General features: G+C 39.5%; 1 protein-coding gene across 12 annotated transcripts in view; it reads right to left on the minus strand.

The window, feature by feature from the left end:
- The window catches only part of CLIP1 (CAP-Gly domain containing linker protein 1), an 89,702-nt gene that overhangs the window by 7,127 nt on the left and 64,423 nt on the right, over window positions 1-18,152 (minus strand). For 6 of the 12 annotated variants that reach the window (XM_059713347.1, XM_059713349.1, XM_059713350.1 and 3 more), the window contains 5 exons: window positions 16,856-16,993; window positions 14,638-14,744; window positions 10,833-10,953; window positions 5,818-5,870; window positions 2,659-2,679 (listed from right to left, as the gene is read on the minus strand). In XM_059713347.1, coding sequence (XP_059569330.1) covers window positions 2,659-2,679; window positions 5,818-5,870; window positions 10,833-10,953; window positions 14,638-14,744; window positions 16,856-16,993 — 440 coding nt within the window. The remainder of the gene's footprint in view (window positions 1-2,658; window positions 2,680-5,817; window positions 5,871-10,832; window positions 10,954-14,637; window positions 14,745-16,855; window positions 16,994-18,152) is intronic. The other 6 variants (XM_059713348.1, XM_059713357.1, XM_059713353.1 and 3 more) reach the window with 2 other exon arrangements.

The following is an 18,152-nucleotide window of genomic DNA, read 5'->3' on the forward strand; positions in this document are numbered from 1 at the left end:
CATCTGAGCGTGTGGATGGTGAAAGGAACTTTCATATCGGCAGTCACATCCAACGATGGAATAGCACTGAGGAAATCATTTACCTGCTCAGTATCAAGGAAATCTGGCCTTTAGTTCTCCAGCAGAACGGGGATAGCATCCCATATTAAGGGATACAACAAAGTCTTGCATTTTAACTTTAACAAAGCTTTCAAGTGCATCCAGGAGGAAAGCTTATATTTGGACGAGGGGGCTATTTGCTATAAAAATACTTCAAAATGGAAAGATAGTGGTTTTGTGACAGGCCATATTTTTTAAAAACTGAACCTTTGATTTAGGCTCTTAATCCACATTTAGTCATTTAGAAAAGCGGCCCAGTTCCAGAACAATGGAGTACACGGCAGCTTCTACCGATGCCCTTCAGCAGAGACTGCCAGGTGCTCCCCGCTTCTGAAAAATCAAGCCTCTCTTCTGTGTAATTCTGAGAACCACAGCCATATTTTTCCAAATTCTTAACAACCTTTCCTTTTGAAACTTGAGAGATGACTGGTGAGCACCTAACTGTGTTGAATGGTTCTCTCATATGCTGCTTTTAATAGAAAAGGGGCATAATCTTTAAGGAGAAAGAATAACATGATTATCAGCCAAGTAACCACATACACATGTTGGGACTGCTCAATCTCCAAGTGTGGAACACTTCCCTACATAGCCCTGCCATTAGTTAAGGAAATACTCTTAGGCTCCGGTTGAAGATTTTTAATATTCATGACATCTACCGTTAGTGAGGCCCAGGATATCCAGTCTATGAAATACAATAATCTCAATGACTCAGAATAAATAGAAAACTCAACAATGAGAGCACAAGTGCTGTAATTCTTTCATTGTTAAGATTATGTTTATACTCAGGAATGGAAGCAGTAAGTGGAGAATCTGGGGTTTACAGACAGCATATACCACTCAAGACTGAGGTTGATTTTTTTCCAGGAAAGGTTATACTGAACTGCTGACTAAGAAAACTCTTTACAAATATAAATCTCTCCTTTCATTAATAAAAAGGGCAATGGCACTTCATGCAGCTCTCATTTGTTTCCACAAGCCCTGATTCAGCAAAGCACTTCACACATGAGCAGTCCTGCTCTCTATTAAGCACATTCTTAACTGAACTGGGGCAGCTGTGCAGTGGCAGCACGGTATAAAAGAGCAGTACAGTAGCAAAAACCTGCATGGGTTTGTCAGGAGCTGGGGAGTGATGGAATGACAATGCTATGTGACTCCATCAACTCATGGGGCATTTTTGTATACATGTGTTCTGGGATACAGCATCAGGCACTTTAATTAGTGAGCCATACTAATTAAGTGTCTGCGCATCACATGCATCAGCATTCCTGTGCTGAAAAATGGTGGCAGGGTACTTTGAACTAAAGCTCGCTGAACATTTTTTAGTTCAAGGCATGCCACCGCCATTTTTTCAGCACAGAAATGCTGATGCACGCGATGCAGAAGGCAGCTGGAGCGTGTGAGAGCAGGCTCCCCACACATCTGTAGGAGCCCATGGAGCCATGGCTTCATAGTGCACATGAAAGACTGGAGAAAGGGAAACTCTGCCATGCAGTTACTGCTCCTGGGGGCAGAGTACAAGTGGGTTTGCCTGCATCCTTTGTGCTGGAGTAGAAAGGAGCCACCACAGTGACTTGTCTCATGTCCAAGGGCTTAGTGCCCAACACATCAGCTTCCTACCTACCTTTATCTCAAATAATGTTTTGTCTGGTTCTGGCCAATTTGTAGCACTAAACAAGCAAGTTTAAGCCACCTGGAGCACTAGGAATTTTACAGCCATCCACACCCAAACAAAACTCTGGACATCTGACTATTTGGTGTTAATGGTTAAAGGGGACATGCAGCATGAGCAGCAGGGTGTCTGTTACTTAAAGGCAGGTAAATCAGTGGGACAGTTTTCATATGACACTTATGCCATTATGTGCCATATTTATAATGCTTTTAATTGATATATTATACAAAGAAGGGGAGAGAGACAAGAGAAGAGAAAACAAAAGGAGACTAAAGGCCCCTGTCCTGTACCATCGACTTATTGTCTCTAGGAAGAGCACACTGATGTTTCACAGATCACTCAGACATTCTTAAAGGACAAATGGAAAGCCAACAAATACTATAGGTATGTTACATCAAGCCTTTTCACTTGAATCTGAATCACGGTACCCTTTCAGCGTCCCCAGATAATCCTCCCAGTTGATAATCTCAACTTCAATACCATCTGCAATATGGGTGGCATTAGGGATACTTAAACTTGAAGGATGCACGCCAAACATGAATTAGCTATATATAAATGACTTGCAAGAAAAATTACAGGCATAACACTTAATGACCATCTGCAGTAAGGAGAAAACTGTTGTATTTAACTTAACATTCATCATTCCATACCATAAGTGTCTGCTTACCAGCAGGACCCAAGAGTTTCATATAGCACGTAGATGTGCAAAATTATTAACACTTTATGCAATCATTCCAAATGCCAGAAAAAGAACACCTTTATGAGGAGGGTCAAACTACACCCTGCAAAGTATGTGAAAAGTATGTGGTACATGGATTACTTTTTGCATAAAATGACCCAGATTCTTCCCTTACTACAAAAATAAGAAATTCCAAGAATGAAGCAAGTACCTTAAAGTGTTACTGGGCAAGCTTTAAAAATGCAAGATAACAAGAACCACATGTTAGAAACATGGAAGAGAAATGCAAAATACTGTAAGGAAGAACGAAATTTGCACCAAAGGTTTTCTTTTGTTTTAAAAAATATAGATATATATATGTATATATACTGCTGAGTATTTTACAAAACAAAAGCAAGACACTGAGGGACAAAGGCAGCCAAAATATGTACAACAACTCTACTTAAAAAAAATTTATTTATTGTAACGTGGATAGACTTTCTTGAGTCTTACCATTAAAGACACACAGATATAGCAAAGGAAGCAAGGGTAGGAAAGGGAAGAGAGAGGAATGAAATGAGTATTGATAAATAGCGCAAGCTCAAAGACAGTAAGACAGTTAGCAATCCACAATGAATCTAATGAGCTGAAGTAACATAGAACCCCCTTAGTTTTAGATATATAAGTATCAAATCTCTGTCACTCCTAACTGGAATATTTCATATGGAAAGTTCAATGACAGAGAACTCTTTTAAGCGGAAGGTAAGTGGGGAAATTGTTCTTAGCTGGATGCTTGGCCCAATTAAAATAAAAGATGTCTCTGCTTCTGTATCTTGGAAGGGGTGGGGTGGGGCAGGGCAGGGGAGAGAAGGGAAATAAATCACCAGTATTTTTAGTGAGTTTCTAGGATTCAGAGAGACATTTTTTATTTAATTAGTTCTTTTAACCCAACCCTTTTATCTGTAGCATACAATTAATGTCATATCTGCATATCCTAACATCCAGTGGATTGCATTGTTTGAATAAAAACTGACTCTTGCTCTGCTGCTTGCTTTGGTCTTCATATCATAGCCCATACCAAGAAACAGTAATTATCATTGACAAATATATTACTAAGACGCTGAAGTTAAGTGCATCTGTATTAGCAAAAGCAAAGGAAGGTAAGCAAGGATGGATAAGTTTGGCAACCTAGGCAGCCCACAGCTTGCACAGATGTCTATGTCTATTTCAGGCAGCTTCCATCGAGAGATAACATCCACAAAAATTAAAAAATGGGTTATTAATAAAACGCGTGCCAGAGGACAATGATTTGCTTTCTGCAATATGGGTTCTAATTACACTGTCATTGATTGTGCAGCTTTGCAGAAGACTACCCTTAACTGTACCTTCAGCTGTATTTTTATTTGCTCCCCTGCTGTCATCATTTGCTAACAACTTTCATATCCGCTGTCGGGGTAACAAGCCTAATATTTTCCTAACTATGATCTTGGAGAATTTAAAGGTGATCTTCAGTTTTTCCTAGGCTCCCCAAGTTGGAGCTCTCAGAATATACCAATGTTGTGTCCTCTCTCATTTAAGGAGGATGCCATCCTAAAATTAACTTAAGAGCCCTGTATTTTCCTTGAGACTGTTTTCCATTCCCACTACAATCTGTTTTCAGATAATTCTACTGTCAGAAGTACATTCCACCCAGGAATGGACCCTGTAACAAAAATCCATTTCGATTGATATACTCTCTCTCCAATTTATAATCCCTGTCTCCAAAATTATTTTAAGACACTCTACATTGACTACGTTCTCCTTGTAACCTGTTTATAAAGGCCTCGTGTTTTACAAGTTAAGTTTTTCAAACAAAGGAGCTGTTGAAGGCTACCGAGTCAATCACAGGGCCCTGCTCCTTTTTTCTCTGCATGTGTCAGGGACCTTTTGAAACATTAGGGTTCCCCCCCACCCTGCAGAGAGCTTGTAAATCTGAATTTTAATATGTATTCAACAGACGGACCTTAATCAGCTCCAACGAAGGCAATACTATTTAACCTTCTAATTTCTTTCTGCATTAGGCATTCCAGAGAAGATCAACAGCTAGTGTAAACTGTCATCACATCACTGAAATCAGATGAACTATAACAGTTTACACTACTGAAGATGCATCTCCCTATAGATTTTATGAGGCTCTCACTCTTCTCATTCCTCCTCAGAAGTCCCATGCGTAAGATTTTTGGTATTTCCAGGTATCAGATGATTCTAGTGATCAAAGTTAAGATCTCAATTCATTGCTACAGGCAAGTTAAGACCTGAGTTTCAGCTTATCAGATCCTTAAGCTACATGAACCTTTGCTGATGTAATATTAGGCATACACACTGATCTCTGGGAAAGTGCAAGATGTAAGAGAGTAGGACACACTCAAAAGGAAATCAAATTATAGGGCCAAAATAGTATAATAACAGGGTCAAAAGATAGAAGAGGAACATTAAGAATCTACCTGAATTTTAAAATGACTATTGATACTCATTGCCATTAAAACTGTTTTACAGGGAATTAGAGGCAAAAGGGATTTGTATTGCTTTATTGTTCATTTTTAACCAGAGGTTTGTGAAGAGTAGCACCTTTCCCCAGCAGTTTATACAACTTCCTCAGACAAAAGTATTTAAGTGTAGCTCATATCATGGGACTTATCCAAGTGAATTTTCCTTTACAAATATTATATTAATCAGGAATAGACTAACTTTTGGACTCTGAGAACATTCACTGGATAACGATTCCCACAGGGAGACCCCCGGTAACCTAACCCAATCTCAAGAGATCCAGAAGTAGGGCTGATAAACTACAACTAAGCACTCCTGTAATTAATACCCCAAACTGCGGAACACTGGACTAAAAGCTGCATCGCTGCCTCTGTATATATTTCATAATGAGAACATGACCCTGCGCAGTGCTAACATTTTAAGCTATGTATTAAGCACACCATTCATTAGGGCTGCGTGTGTACACTTGTCAGATCTATAAGCCATCTAGTTCTTGAATGAAGACTAAAAAACCACTAAGCTATTTGGTTACTGAAATCAGGAGAGTTTAGCATTAGTAAAATGCAGGAGACATTTAGCTGAGCAGGAGGTGATAAATGCTAGAGTTAAGTGCTGCTGAATGTGTCCTGTTATTAAGCCAATTACATTTGCATCCAAATTCTAGTAAGGAAAACATGAAAAACATTGTTTGCATATATTTGTTAGTGTTTCATCAACAACATTACTTAAATGCCACTCTGCAAAAGTCACAACACACGTCACTAGCATTAGAAGAGCCACATTTGTCCTGAACTATTAATTTTGCATCAGCTTTTGCCATATTTTCCATAGGACTAGACTAGAACACACATTGGGAAAAGCTTACCTCTTTTTCATCTCTAACAACTGGTTATTGAGTACAGATCTCTCCTCTTCCAGCTAAGAAAAAAAACACATACAAACATAAAAGGTAGCAGTTAGTGAGCACATTAAGGATCAAATGGTTTTTTCGGTTTAACATATCCTAATCTATGCAAATTTGTAGAAGCTACTGGACCACGAAATGCTTTCAGTAAAGTAATTAGCTTTGTCCAAGGGCAACACAAATATGATCCCAAATTGCTCAGCGAGCAGGAGTATTTACTAGAACTTGTGAACACGGCCAGGACCCGTCAGCACAGAAAATGGTCTCCAGTTGTTCCTTCAGCCTGATTCAATGAGTACGCATCTGCAAACTATTTGAGCTTGAGTTCAGGCACCTATAGGCTCTTTATTAATAAAACCTGTGAACATGCTCACCACTTTTCTGCCATGTTCAGTGCAAAATGGCATGTGGACTAAATTTGACTTTACTAGAGAGGTAAACATCTATATTATTTCCAATCCAATTAAATCCTTCCACATTTCAGCAGTCCTTGTTTCAGTACCTAATAAGCATCATCTAGGGTGCAGCGAAGGTAAGATTTGGAATAGTACTGAACTGAGCCCTCTGGGGAATGCTAAGGGCAACTGCACACATCCAAAGACACTGCTCACAGCAGCAACCATCTCTTCCCTCCTCTGTTCAGTTTCCAATCACATTTTTCCAAGGGCTGTGAACATGCACATTTGACACTTCTGTCTATTTGATCTTAAACAGGAAGGCATTGGTCTTTGTTGGGGTACTTACTCAAAGCTAGAGATTGCCAGTTAAGGAAAGACACTCAAATTGAGTACAGAACAGGAAGAAGAGTGATCCTACTTCTAGCTTCTAGAGCCAAGACAATTAAAATGAGAGCAAAGGGTGCCTGCTGTCATCCAGCCCTATGTTAAACACTCCTCACGTGGATTATTTACTATGGCATTGTCCAGCTTCCCGATTTAGGACTTACTGCTGGGGTGCAATGTCAAAGTCCTTGGTAGAACAGCAGCAGAAGGGAGAGAAAAGATTAAAAGTCAACCTTGTGCAAGAGCCTTCTGACAGCAGCAATACAAGCTAGGGTGAGATTATTGCTTGCCGTAATACTTCTGTGAGCCTGCTGGAAGTCAAAAATAGCGATTTCACTGACGGCAGAGCGCACGCCCCATGTTACAGAGGATTTTTTGTCTCACTCCTACGCAGAGGCAGCTTACAGTATTGCTTTGAGTACCATGCTTCATATACGCTACTGAAAAGGGGGGAAAAATGGGGAATTTGGAAAGGAGTAGCGTTCTGTTTGTGAAGTCTCCAAGATACATTTTTAAATTACCTCCCCTCTTCTGCATGTCTCCCTCAAACTATCAGATTAAAAACCTTGCACATCAAACCCTTTTAAGTTGAATCTTTTTGGACTCGCTTTCCTCCATTTTCACGCATCATTTGCAGCTCCCCACAGGCAGCCTACACAGCCTTAGCCTCTGACCAGCAAGCAATACAGTCCAGTGCCTAGTTGCTTAAATTTCCCCTGGCATGATCTAACTTCTCGGAAGCAAGGCTCTCTCTATCCACAGAGTCTGAAAATCCCCGCAAGTCGCATCCTGCACCAGCCATGCCCATAACAGCCAAACTTCAGTATCATTTCTTCAACAGGCACAGCCACCTTGCTCTCGCTTCACCTGCCTTTTGGAAAAACTTCATGGGTGTAAGAGCTCTGCCCACACCAATCTAGCCTGGAAAAATCCCACAGCATTTAAGACCGCATAGAAACAGAAGGTTAAAGATGGATGAAGCTGGAGTTCCACATTCTTACCCACAAAGTTTGGGCCTCCCTTCCTGCTACCTGGCTGGCTGGGATGAGCCCATGAACAGCCTGTCCTATGCACCAAAGCACAAGGAACAGCCACAGAGCATTCCATCTTTCTTTCAACTTTATCCCAACTCCCAAATTGGGTTGCTCACTTTTTAAGCAGCAACATCAGATAAGCATGAAACACATCTTATTGAGCGGGGAGGAAAGAGATGGACAAGGTAGACTAAGAGATCTTTTCTACAAGATCTCCCCTGAAATTAAAAAAACTCATGGATTTAAATTTTGTTACAATTCTGCAACGAAATATATATGTAGCCAGAAATTCCACTGGGAACCCTTTAACTAATTACAAATAGCTAATTATTTATAGATTGATACAGATGGAAATCTCTCAGTATCAGCAGTATAAGCCACTTTAACCTTTTGATGCCAGGATAAATCATTCATAAAAGGTATTCATTAATTTTGTAAAATGTGTCACATGTGTCCACATATTCACTAACTCAGTTGACTAATGCTCTTGATAGAATTTATATGGTTGCTATAGTGACTGCTCAAAATACTTGCAATATGCGCTTCATACCTTTCTTACTGCATCTTACAAGGCATAAAGAAATCGGAACTAAACAAAAAAAAAATCACTATATTTTGTTCCTTACATTATTTTTTAAACAACAGCCACTGGATGGAGAGAGATTAGTTATATGGCCAATTATGTGTATGGTCACCTGACATCAAGGCTGCTTCTCCTGGTTTAGACAGCATTTTATTATCTAAAGTGCATCAAATCTACCAATTCTCCATATTAAGAACCCACTTGCATGGATTTTCTTCCTCAGTGTCACTCGGCTTGAGGGCGCTCCTACATTTCCTACCTGAGCTCCATGAGAACAAAGGGGACAAGAAGATGTAATCTGATATGGTCACTCTGTTTGCCACATTTCAACTCCAAACTGGGCAGGATTCAGCTGCTTGCTAGAGCTCCTGAGCAGCTTTACTGTTCCCTCCTTAGAGAAAGGCATAAACCTGCACTCAGGCAGCCTGAAACATGAGAGCAGCAATGCTAAACCATCACTGGCCTGGTATGGTACAAGTGGTAGGAAAATGGAGGTGAGGAATGCATGCCGAGCCTTCAAGAGCTAGAGTTTTTGTGGAAGGCAAGTTGCCTCTGCAGTGGCTCCATGATGAATCTCTCACAGTTGGGAGAACAACTTTTTTTAGACTACTGATCTAGACATCTGGGAGGTGCTCTGCAAAGGACTCTGTTCTTAAGGGAAGGCGCTAAATCTCTCTCTCTCAACGGAGGCTTTTTAGTAGTTTATGAACCCCCAGGCAAGACTCCAAACATTGTTCAGGAGGCCCTTGGTCTTCATTTCTAAGCAGCCAGCCTCTAAGCAAAGTATATACTGTTCTGCTATGCAAAAGTGTAGAGGATACAACTTCAAGCTAAACTATGCTAAGCTGAGAAGAGCCACATTCAATAGCTGTGCACTGTTATAATCTGCATTTTCCATAGCACCATTTTTCATTTGCTCCTTAGTACCATGATAACATTTGCTTGTCGCCCTTTGAGTTGGTGCCTCTAGTATTCCATCAGGCCTGGTGAACTACACTGCCTATGGCATGACTTCTGAAAGTCACTATCCTTCTGGAAGGATAAAGTCAGAAGTTGCAGGGACTACTGTGGTCTCAAGTAAGGGAGCAGCTTGTGCCCTTGGGGTACATGGGCAATGTTCCCATCTCCTTGGAATCTCTCCAGTGCAAGCCAGGGTATCTGGGCTGTGCAGTGAGGATAAGACTTGATCAATGGAATGGTCCCAGTGCTGAGGAAGCCTCAAGTGTTGGTTGGTCTGAAGGAGAGATGTTGCCTTCAAAAGACTCTGAAAATATTTAAAGGGTGGGGGAAAGCTTCCACTGGTTGTTTAAGGAGACAGCAGCCTGTACCACACCACTACTCAGATAGAACATGAGTCACTGATAAAATCCCACATGTCTGGGATAGTCTTCAATTATCTTTCAAAACACTCTTAAGATAGAGGATTCCTTATATGACTCCTGTTGCAGCGGCTGGGAGGATCTAGAAACTGCCAAGGCTTATGGCTATCCATCCTCCACCCCTCAGCAAGAAAGAGGTCCTTTGGGGAAAGTCTGCTTGACTCCTGCAGGTGCATTAGATGTTGCAGCAGGGAGGAAAGGAGACTCCCAGGGAAGGCTGGAAACCAGCCACAACAAGCGCTGGTACACAGATACATGGTCTAAGCTATAAAGATACCTGGCTGAGAGACAGACACAACTTGCAATAGCTTTGGTTTTATATCACAGTGTAACAACCTAGAACTAGACCCCTGAGTGTCACAAGACATCAGGTACCAAATGTAACTCAAACCTTCTTCTTCTTCTTCTTCTTAAATAAATGTAAGTAGCCATATTTCAGAAAAAGGGGTAGTAATGAATCTGGAGGTGTCCTACATAGAGATTTAATTGCTCACAGTTAAAACCTGCAGCCCCAGCATCTTTCTGGGCAACTACCAAATGTCTAAGCTCCATCTACAAAATAAGTATTTTAATATTCTACTGACATGTGCAAAGCAGTAGGGAGCTCTCCAGGTCTTGTGCTGCCACCAGAAAAATCTCACGTCTCTTCCAGCCCTCTAACATCAGCTACTTGGATGCAATGAGATTCACTTATCCAGAGATGCAGAAGTTTAAGCATGTCAACATGTGTATTTACACCATCATTTTAATATAGAGCTCAAAAGCTGTTCTGAACAGCACTCTAACCACTCTGAAATATCATCTCTGTACAGCAGGGTTTAAAAAGTCAGATTGTCTCTTCCTATGGGAGGGATATGCATGAAATAGAGTTGTTATATTTGAAAAAATAAAAATACTTCCAGTGGAAACACACTTACATTTACACTTATTTGCAAGTTTTCAAATAGACTGCTCCTTTATAAAGGATTCTTCATAGGTTCTAAAACCCTCCGCCACCCAGTAGTTTTAACCTTCTGATGCAGATGGTTTTCAAATATATTTACGTAGCCCCAAAATTAAATAGCTTGAAATTGCACGCATGCATTACGATTTAACATGGGCATCAGTGGAAATAGCATGCCTATCACTTCAAATTGCACATCCCTTCAAACGGCAACCTCCTCTAAGCACAGAACAGGAAGCATTCCAGCCACCCTACCTTCTGGTGACTTGTGACTTCGTCCCTGCTCCTGCCCAGCTCCTCAGCAAGTTTAACGTTCTCCTCTTGCAGGGCTGCAAGCTGCTGGGACTTCTGAGCAGCTGCCAGCTTCAGCGCTTCTCTGCAAGGACAGAGTGCATGGTTACCATAGGAACAAGACAGCAAGAAAAAACTGGGGGAGAGAATCAGCCTCGCAGCTTGGAAAATTACATCTAGGTCACGTGTCTAATGGGAGCTATAATAAAGGTAACAATCTACACCTCAAACGCATATGGCAGCTTTAACTCTAAAAAGCACAGCAGTGGGCGCACACTGCACAATTAATTCCTTTTCCTTTAAATGCATCTGATACCCACTGGAAGGGAAAGTCTACTCAGAGCATCACGTTACCAGCTCTACATGGCTCCTATGTTTTAAAAATCCCCAGATTTGGAGACTCTCACAATTGGTACAGTTTGACAACTGTTGTTCCAGAGCCGCACCTCTCACACATGCACATAAATACACCTGCATGGTTTGTAGTCCAAGATTTTTATAAACCAGAAGTGTTTATAAAATTAAAAATATCAGTGCAAACCTACTTGTTTCGATTTAAATCTCTCTCTCTCCTGCAAGGTCTTACAGCCCAAACATTTTAAATCTTACAGGGTTAGGTGGACCAAAATGTGAAGCTGACAAACTAAATTTTCATTATCCTGACACAGTGAAATGCATAGAGTGAAACGCAAATTAGGATGTCCAGGTTTCATTAATCCATTTTACTACTGATCAGTTTGGCTTTTTGTTTGTCTTCTTTAAATTAGACTTAACCGTTGCATATATTTATAAAACAAAAACCTTTGTATGTTTTGAGACACATGAACATATCACTAAGGAATTTCTAGGGGAACTAGTGGGGTCCTTCTGAAGAGGTACACTTTATTTAATTTAAATTATGTTCTTTTTCCATTATACTTTGTTTTTCTAAAAAGAGACTCAATAGCCCTATGTGCCAATATTTCACTAAACCAAACACTGACTAGCATACTAAAATATTTTTATGATGACCAAAGTCTGAAGTGACCCAGAGGGAAAATTTGTTTAATAGGTTTCATAAAACAAGCTCACTATCATTAAGTGAATTTAAACAAGAATGATTTTATACTACATGATAAATACTGAAAATATTCAGGCTTTATAGGTTTTAAATTTAACCTCAAATATCTTTCAGCATATTATTTCCATTTTATACGCTATGTTAATTCTTTAAAAAAAAAAATCAGGTTCTACTGCAACCAATTTTTGGTGCATTTTTTCCATTTTAGACAACTAAGGACTAGTTAAACTGGATTAAATGTGCTGCCTCACATCACTGAACACTGAATCAAATTATCTTGGTATGAGTCTGCTTGCTAATAGAGGAACACATCTATTTTTAACTTCAACTGTCAGCTGCGGTGCAGTACATATCAGTACTCTGCCTTTTGATTTTGGCATTAGGGTGTCAGCAGCCAGATCCTCAACATGCAGACACATAAATACTGGTGTATTCTTGTGTAAAACTGCAGAACTCCTGTGTCATTCATTTGTATGTGGGAGTTTTAACTGGTGGTCTGAAGAGCATTTGACAGCGTGCAATACTGACAAGCTAAGTAACTTGTGGACATCATCAGTATTTCTCCAGTACCCAGTGTTGTACATTTAGCGCTCTTGCAAAAACAACTACCTTACCGAAATGTGTCTGACTAGTCACAGCTTGCACTGAAAAAGCTCAGCAGATTTATTCTCCCTGACAAATGTAGGAGTTTTATCATCATCTGCTGTACCACACAAGAGGCGTTCTTGCAACAGATCACTTAAGAGTTCAAAAAAAGCTGCTGCTAACAATTCAATTTCATCCTCCTGCAACATTAATTACATTGTTTGTGTGTAACCAAATATTTCTGATACTGAAAACCAAGACAGATTTAAAAAATAAATAAATAATTGATCAGTCAAACTGGATTAGCTCAGCTCTAACCATCAATGTCCACAATCACTGGTAAGAGAGACCAGCAATTGCCTAGGACTAAGGCTCGCTTTAAACAGAATCCTAAGAAGGACCAAGTGAGAGCAATAATCTCATTGTTCCAAAAATCCCCTGCATTGAAGCAATTTCTACAAATAATTTTTGCCTGTCAAGCCACAGTAGAATGATTTTTCATAAAAAACCAGGAGCTGTAACTCCCTGGTGTTTTAGGATTGGAATAACCATTCTGGAAATAATTACTTGGCTGTGGCAGTTTCTGCAAGCTCTGATGCAGGTGGGAATTGCTTGTGGAATGAAATTCTGTCACACCAGAAGGGGCCTCTCTCTCAAACAGGCCTTCAAGTTTTTAAGAGGACAGCAATGAAATGGGTACAGTCATGCAAAAATGTAGTATGAATGCTGTGTTGGTCTCCCAGAAATGCTCTCTCCTGGTCTGGTCTTCCTGGACCTCTGAGCACTGGTCAGGGCTGTGCCAAGTCTCTGGCACTGCCCTGAAAGAAAGATCAAGACCTCTCTCTGCCCTGCAGCCCTAATGACAAGTGTTGAATCTCACCCAGCAGAGATGGAGTGGGATAGGAAAGCCTGTGGTTTAGTGCCAAATCTATGAAGCTTGGGAATCCAAGCTTGAGGAGAGAGAATTAATTTTACACCACAGGCGACCAAATGTTTTATTCAGTCAAAGGGCGCGTCTACACGGGGGGGGGAGGAGGTGGCAAATGTGTGCTCTTAACTCAGGTTTGGTTAAACTCAATTTAGCCACCTTAGGTTAAAATAGCGAAGAAGTCATTGCACCTCAGGCTTTACGTCTGGTGAGCAGTTCAAGCTTCCCTAGGGTCCCCTATAAGGTTTAATTCAAACTGCTAACTCACTGTTATTTTAAAACCACCCCTAATAAAGAATACTTCTTTTTTGCATGGCAAGCACATTCAGTGGGACTTGCAGTGGTTTCATTTCACCCTGGCCTGGAGCAGCACATTGTTACTGCTCTGTATATTTTCTTTGGAGTCCTACTGGTTTAGTTTACTGAAAAGACAAGGGTTTAAATGACTGCTGCAAGAGCCCAGAGAATCTCTCTTGCCCCCTGCCAACTCCATTTCAATTTCAGAATCTAGGAGGAGGACCTATGCAAACTAAGAGGGTGCTATGATCAGCTGACACCTGAACGCACAATTAAGTCTGTCTGCACCAGAAGCTACGTTGTGTTTAACAATATGTGCAAACAACATGTCTGAAAAAACAGCATGCTTTCTTCAGCTAGACGTGCCCTAAGAGGAGAAGGCAGGCAAATGACTTGCTTTTCACATACTATCCTGAGTTTACTCTAAAATTAACTCAGAAGAAAAAAAGCAAAAATCACACTTTGCCTGGCAGCACACGGAAGTCCGATAAAGTTTTCATGTGTACAGAAGTCATTCTACTGTTAACAGTTTAATTATAAATATGTTTTAAAACACACTACCAGATTTCTTTGGCTACAAGCATCCTAAAGTAAACTGGTGCCCCCAAGTGGCACAACTGTATGCTGCTTTAAAATGACAATACAGAATACTGATTAATATACCACCATTTCAAATACCTGCACAAATAATCCCATAATCTTCAGCGAGCAAGAACAGTGTTCTGCTTTTGCTCTGTAAATGTATTTCAGGAGCTAGTAGCCAATTTCAACATACTATTTTGTAATCAGCACTATAAAATGAACCGATAGAAAGGACTTCTTTCATTAAATTAAACTCTAAATCGTCATACAGTAATTCTACGTAAGCATTTAACAGATCAAACATTTAACATACTTACAGTTCTTTTCTAAATTCTTCCATTTTCTTGTTCTCTAGATTTAGAAGTTCTTTTGACTTGTTGAGTTCCTCTTCATTTTTCAGGTTATTTTGTTTAAGCACGTCCACCTTAAGAAAGAAAAAAAAGTCTCCCATTAAATTTGGGGAATTTTACAATTCTCAAAGGAAAGTTTTGAAAATATAGTTTATAATTTTTGTGAAATTTGAGGCCAGAATGTTTGAACCTTTTCACCCTTTTAATTTTTTTCTTGCAAATGAAAACATGCTGTCTTTTTGCACTAAGAAATATTCATCTAACCAAAAGTATACACAGCTTTCCTATATTCAGTGCAATTTCAGTAGCATGGTAAATTAATGAGTAAAACCATTTGAAATCTATCTACCTTTCACACAAAACACCTTCATTTTTGCATACTTTTCAGTTCAACACTTTCAGCAAAATGAAATCAGTCCACAGTACTTCCTAGTTATACCTTATTGTACCTTTATCTGCCAGAAATAAGAGGCTGAAATTTGTGTTTGCAATATCGAGAAATCCATTCTTTTGGGAGGTTTTGTTGTTTTGGCACCGATCAGAGTGCCTTGCAGTCTGTACTGTGCTTGCATTTATCATGTAAATCTCCTCTGTTTACAAGCACTTGTTAATAAATCATATTACATAACAGATAATCTTCAGTCACTCTGATGGCATTACAGGACACTGGATTTCTATTTTAAACAATCCAGAAAAACCAACTGCTTTCATTAAGGGCTCCCGCTTTTAATTTGCAAGCCATCAGCACTCTTTGGAAATAATTATGTTTCAACAGTATCCTAAAGCATTAAGTTAGCTGAGCTTTTTCCATTAAAACTGCCTACTATCCTAAGAACTAAAGGAAGTGTTATGCATGGTCAGCTTAGCCTGTACCAAAATAATCAGTGTGCTCAACTTTGAGGCAAAGGTTAAAAAAAGAAAGTTAATTTAAGACCTGGATCCCTGCAACCTGGTTCCAAGCAAAGAAAAGCCATTAGCCTGCCACTGAAGACACCTGTCCCCAAAAAGTTGCAGTTTCACGACCGAGGAAAAAGTGAATGCAAGAAGGGGGTGTCTGGTCCAGAACCAGTACTGAAGAGAACTCTGTGTATTTTCAGATTGGAAGCTCTCCGGTCAGAGACTTCACCAGTATTTGTACAGAGTTTTTCACACTGTGGTCCTTATTCCAAGAGACTGCCAGGGAAGGATACTACAGAAGACAGAGGAGGAGAGGTGAAGATACTTCAGTGAAACTGGAGGTCAGAGGAAGGATTTCTGAGTGGACATGTATGGAGCCAGATGACTTTTGTAAGCTAAACTGGGAAGGGAGAACTTGGCAGGTTATTGATATTATAGTTATTTAGAACATCTGTGGTGTTTTTTTATGGGGATGGGACTGCCATTCCAATATTGAGGCTGAGGTGGCTAGAGCACCAAAAAGGTTGCTGTAAGTGCCTAGCCCAAGGTCACACAGTGATTCACAATGAAGCCAGGATTAGAACCTGGGTCTCCCGAGTCTGACCAACACCTTGGCTACTGGACCATGTCATACCTTCATGATGGTGCAAGGTAAGTGCTATTGTAGCACCATGAAAAGTTCCATGAACATACACAACAGGACACTTGTAATTATAGCCTGGCACACCACATCCAAGCTGTAAGGCATATCGTTTGCATGGCTGCACTGGATACAAAGAGTTAAGAGAAATAAAAGCATCTGGTATACCAGGGGAAGGTGGCCATATTCAGTTATGTGACAGGACAGTGATTAAAAAGGTATTCAGCCAATTCTTCTCCTTTCCTCTACTTCCACATTTTTACTATTCCATTCTCCTTCCCCTCAATTTAATGTTTAACACTGCACTGTGACCCTACTTCTTTAAGGACTTTTGAACTGCACAGTCAAAATTAAATCTGCATCTAGGCATTTTTCTCCTTATACATTCTATTCTTCTATTTTCCATCAGAAAAAATGGGATTCAAACATCTCAGCTCCAGAGGTTTCATCTGATTTGATTGTAGCACCATGTCAAGTGTCAAACATGTCAGTCAATCAGCATGTATATAATTCAGCATATGACAGAAATAATATGAGGCTGGTGGATACATCAGAAGCGCATTTACTGGTAAACTGTAGTGCTTGGTGACTATTTGGATGAAGATTGTACAAGACAATTTTCATATATGAACATTTAAACGTGGTTACTTCATTTTGCAGCTTCTGATTGGTGTGTTTAGAATCCTCCAAAGAAGCCAGGGTTTCAGTCTTCTCTTTATGAAGGGCATCCTTCTCTTTGGTCACTTGCTCCACCATCTGCAAAGCATCTTCTGCCATTTTAGCAACCTATATGAGAGAGAATTTTTACTGAAAGGAATGTCAATACAATGTACTAGCACCTATAGAACATTATGTATGCTTTATGCAGAACTCAGTTATTTGTCAGCTACTTTTCTTTTAAATAAAGTGTTGGACAATACATTAATTCCTTTTTAAAATGGGATACTACAGTGTATTTTCCTTCTGATACTGCATAAAACATAAAATATATCTCAGAAAGTCTAATTCCATGCAGAAATTAATTACAACAACCTCATGCTTGTGCCATCACCAACATCTGAATCTTTTTTTAATTCCTCAATGGCCCTAACTGTATCCATTATGATTACTTTGATATATCCAAAAAAACTGACAATAGTAGTTCAACAGATATTCACTACCAACAGGCTTGTCTGTACTGTCAGAAGATAAGGTGCTATAGAGTCATTGGCCCTGAATTTACTTTGAGAGATCTCAAAATCTTAAAAGAGTGTGAAAATCTAGCTTGGTAGTTGAGCTAAGTATTATATACTTCAATACTATTAACTACGGTTTGTCTTTGTCAACTGAGAAATATCTGGGATTAACCCCCCTAAAAAATTCATATTAAATTGTCTTACCACCTACAAGTCAAAAATGGACATGAAAAAGGTCCATTTAATACTCTGTTGGTAGTGAATACAAATATTACTGTGAATAAAAAAGAACATGCAAAGTGCAAATTTCTTTGCTATTAACACTTGAAAGCCCAACAAAGCAAACCTTGCAATTTGTTTTGTCCAATTCCTTTTTATTTTTTATCCCCATATATTTTTAGATTACATTCTTCCTTATTCTAATTTAACATGAAAAGATATGGTAAGCCCAACTCTAAAAATTAATTAAATTTCTACCCATTTACTGTTGGCTGTGACCTATCCGAAAGAAAATGTTACTACATTTTCTTCAACAGGATTTGGAAAAACCTTTTTATTCACAGTTTAAAACTTGTTTTCTTGCAGCATTCAGCAACAACATCGATCCTTATAATTAGACACAATTTTTTTGTTTTAAATATTATAGGTGTTAAGATCTTTCACACTCATTGTTACAGACAACTTGAGACAGACAGGTAATATACTGAGATGGAAAATAATTCCACTGAGATAAAGTGCTGATCGTGCAATTAAGTGCAGATACTAAAACC

Source organism: Alligator mississippiensis, chromosome 10 (genome assembly GCF_030867095.1).
Source record: "Alligator mississippiensis isolate rAllMis1 chromosome 10, rAllMis1, whole genome shotgun sequence".
In the NCBI taxonomy this organism is placed as follows: domain Eukaryota; kingdom Metazoa; phylum Chordata; order Crocodylia; family Alligatoridae; genus Alligator; species Alligator mississippiensis.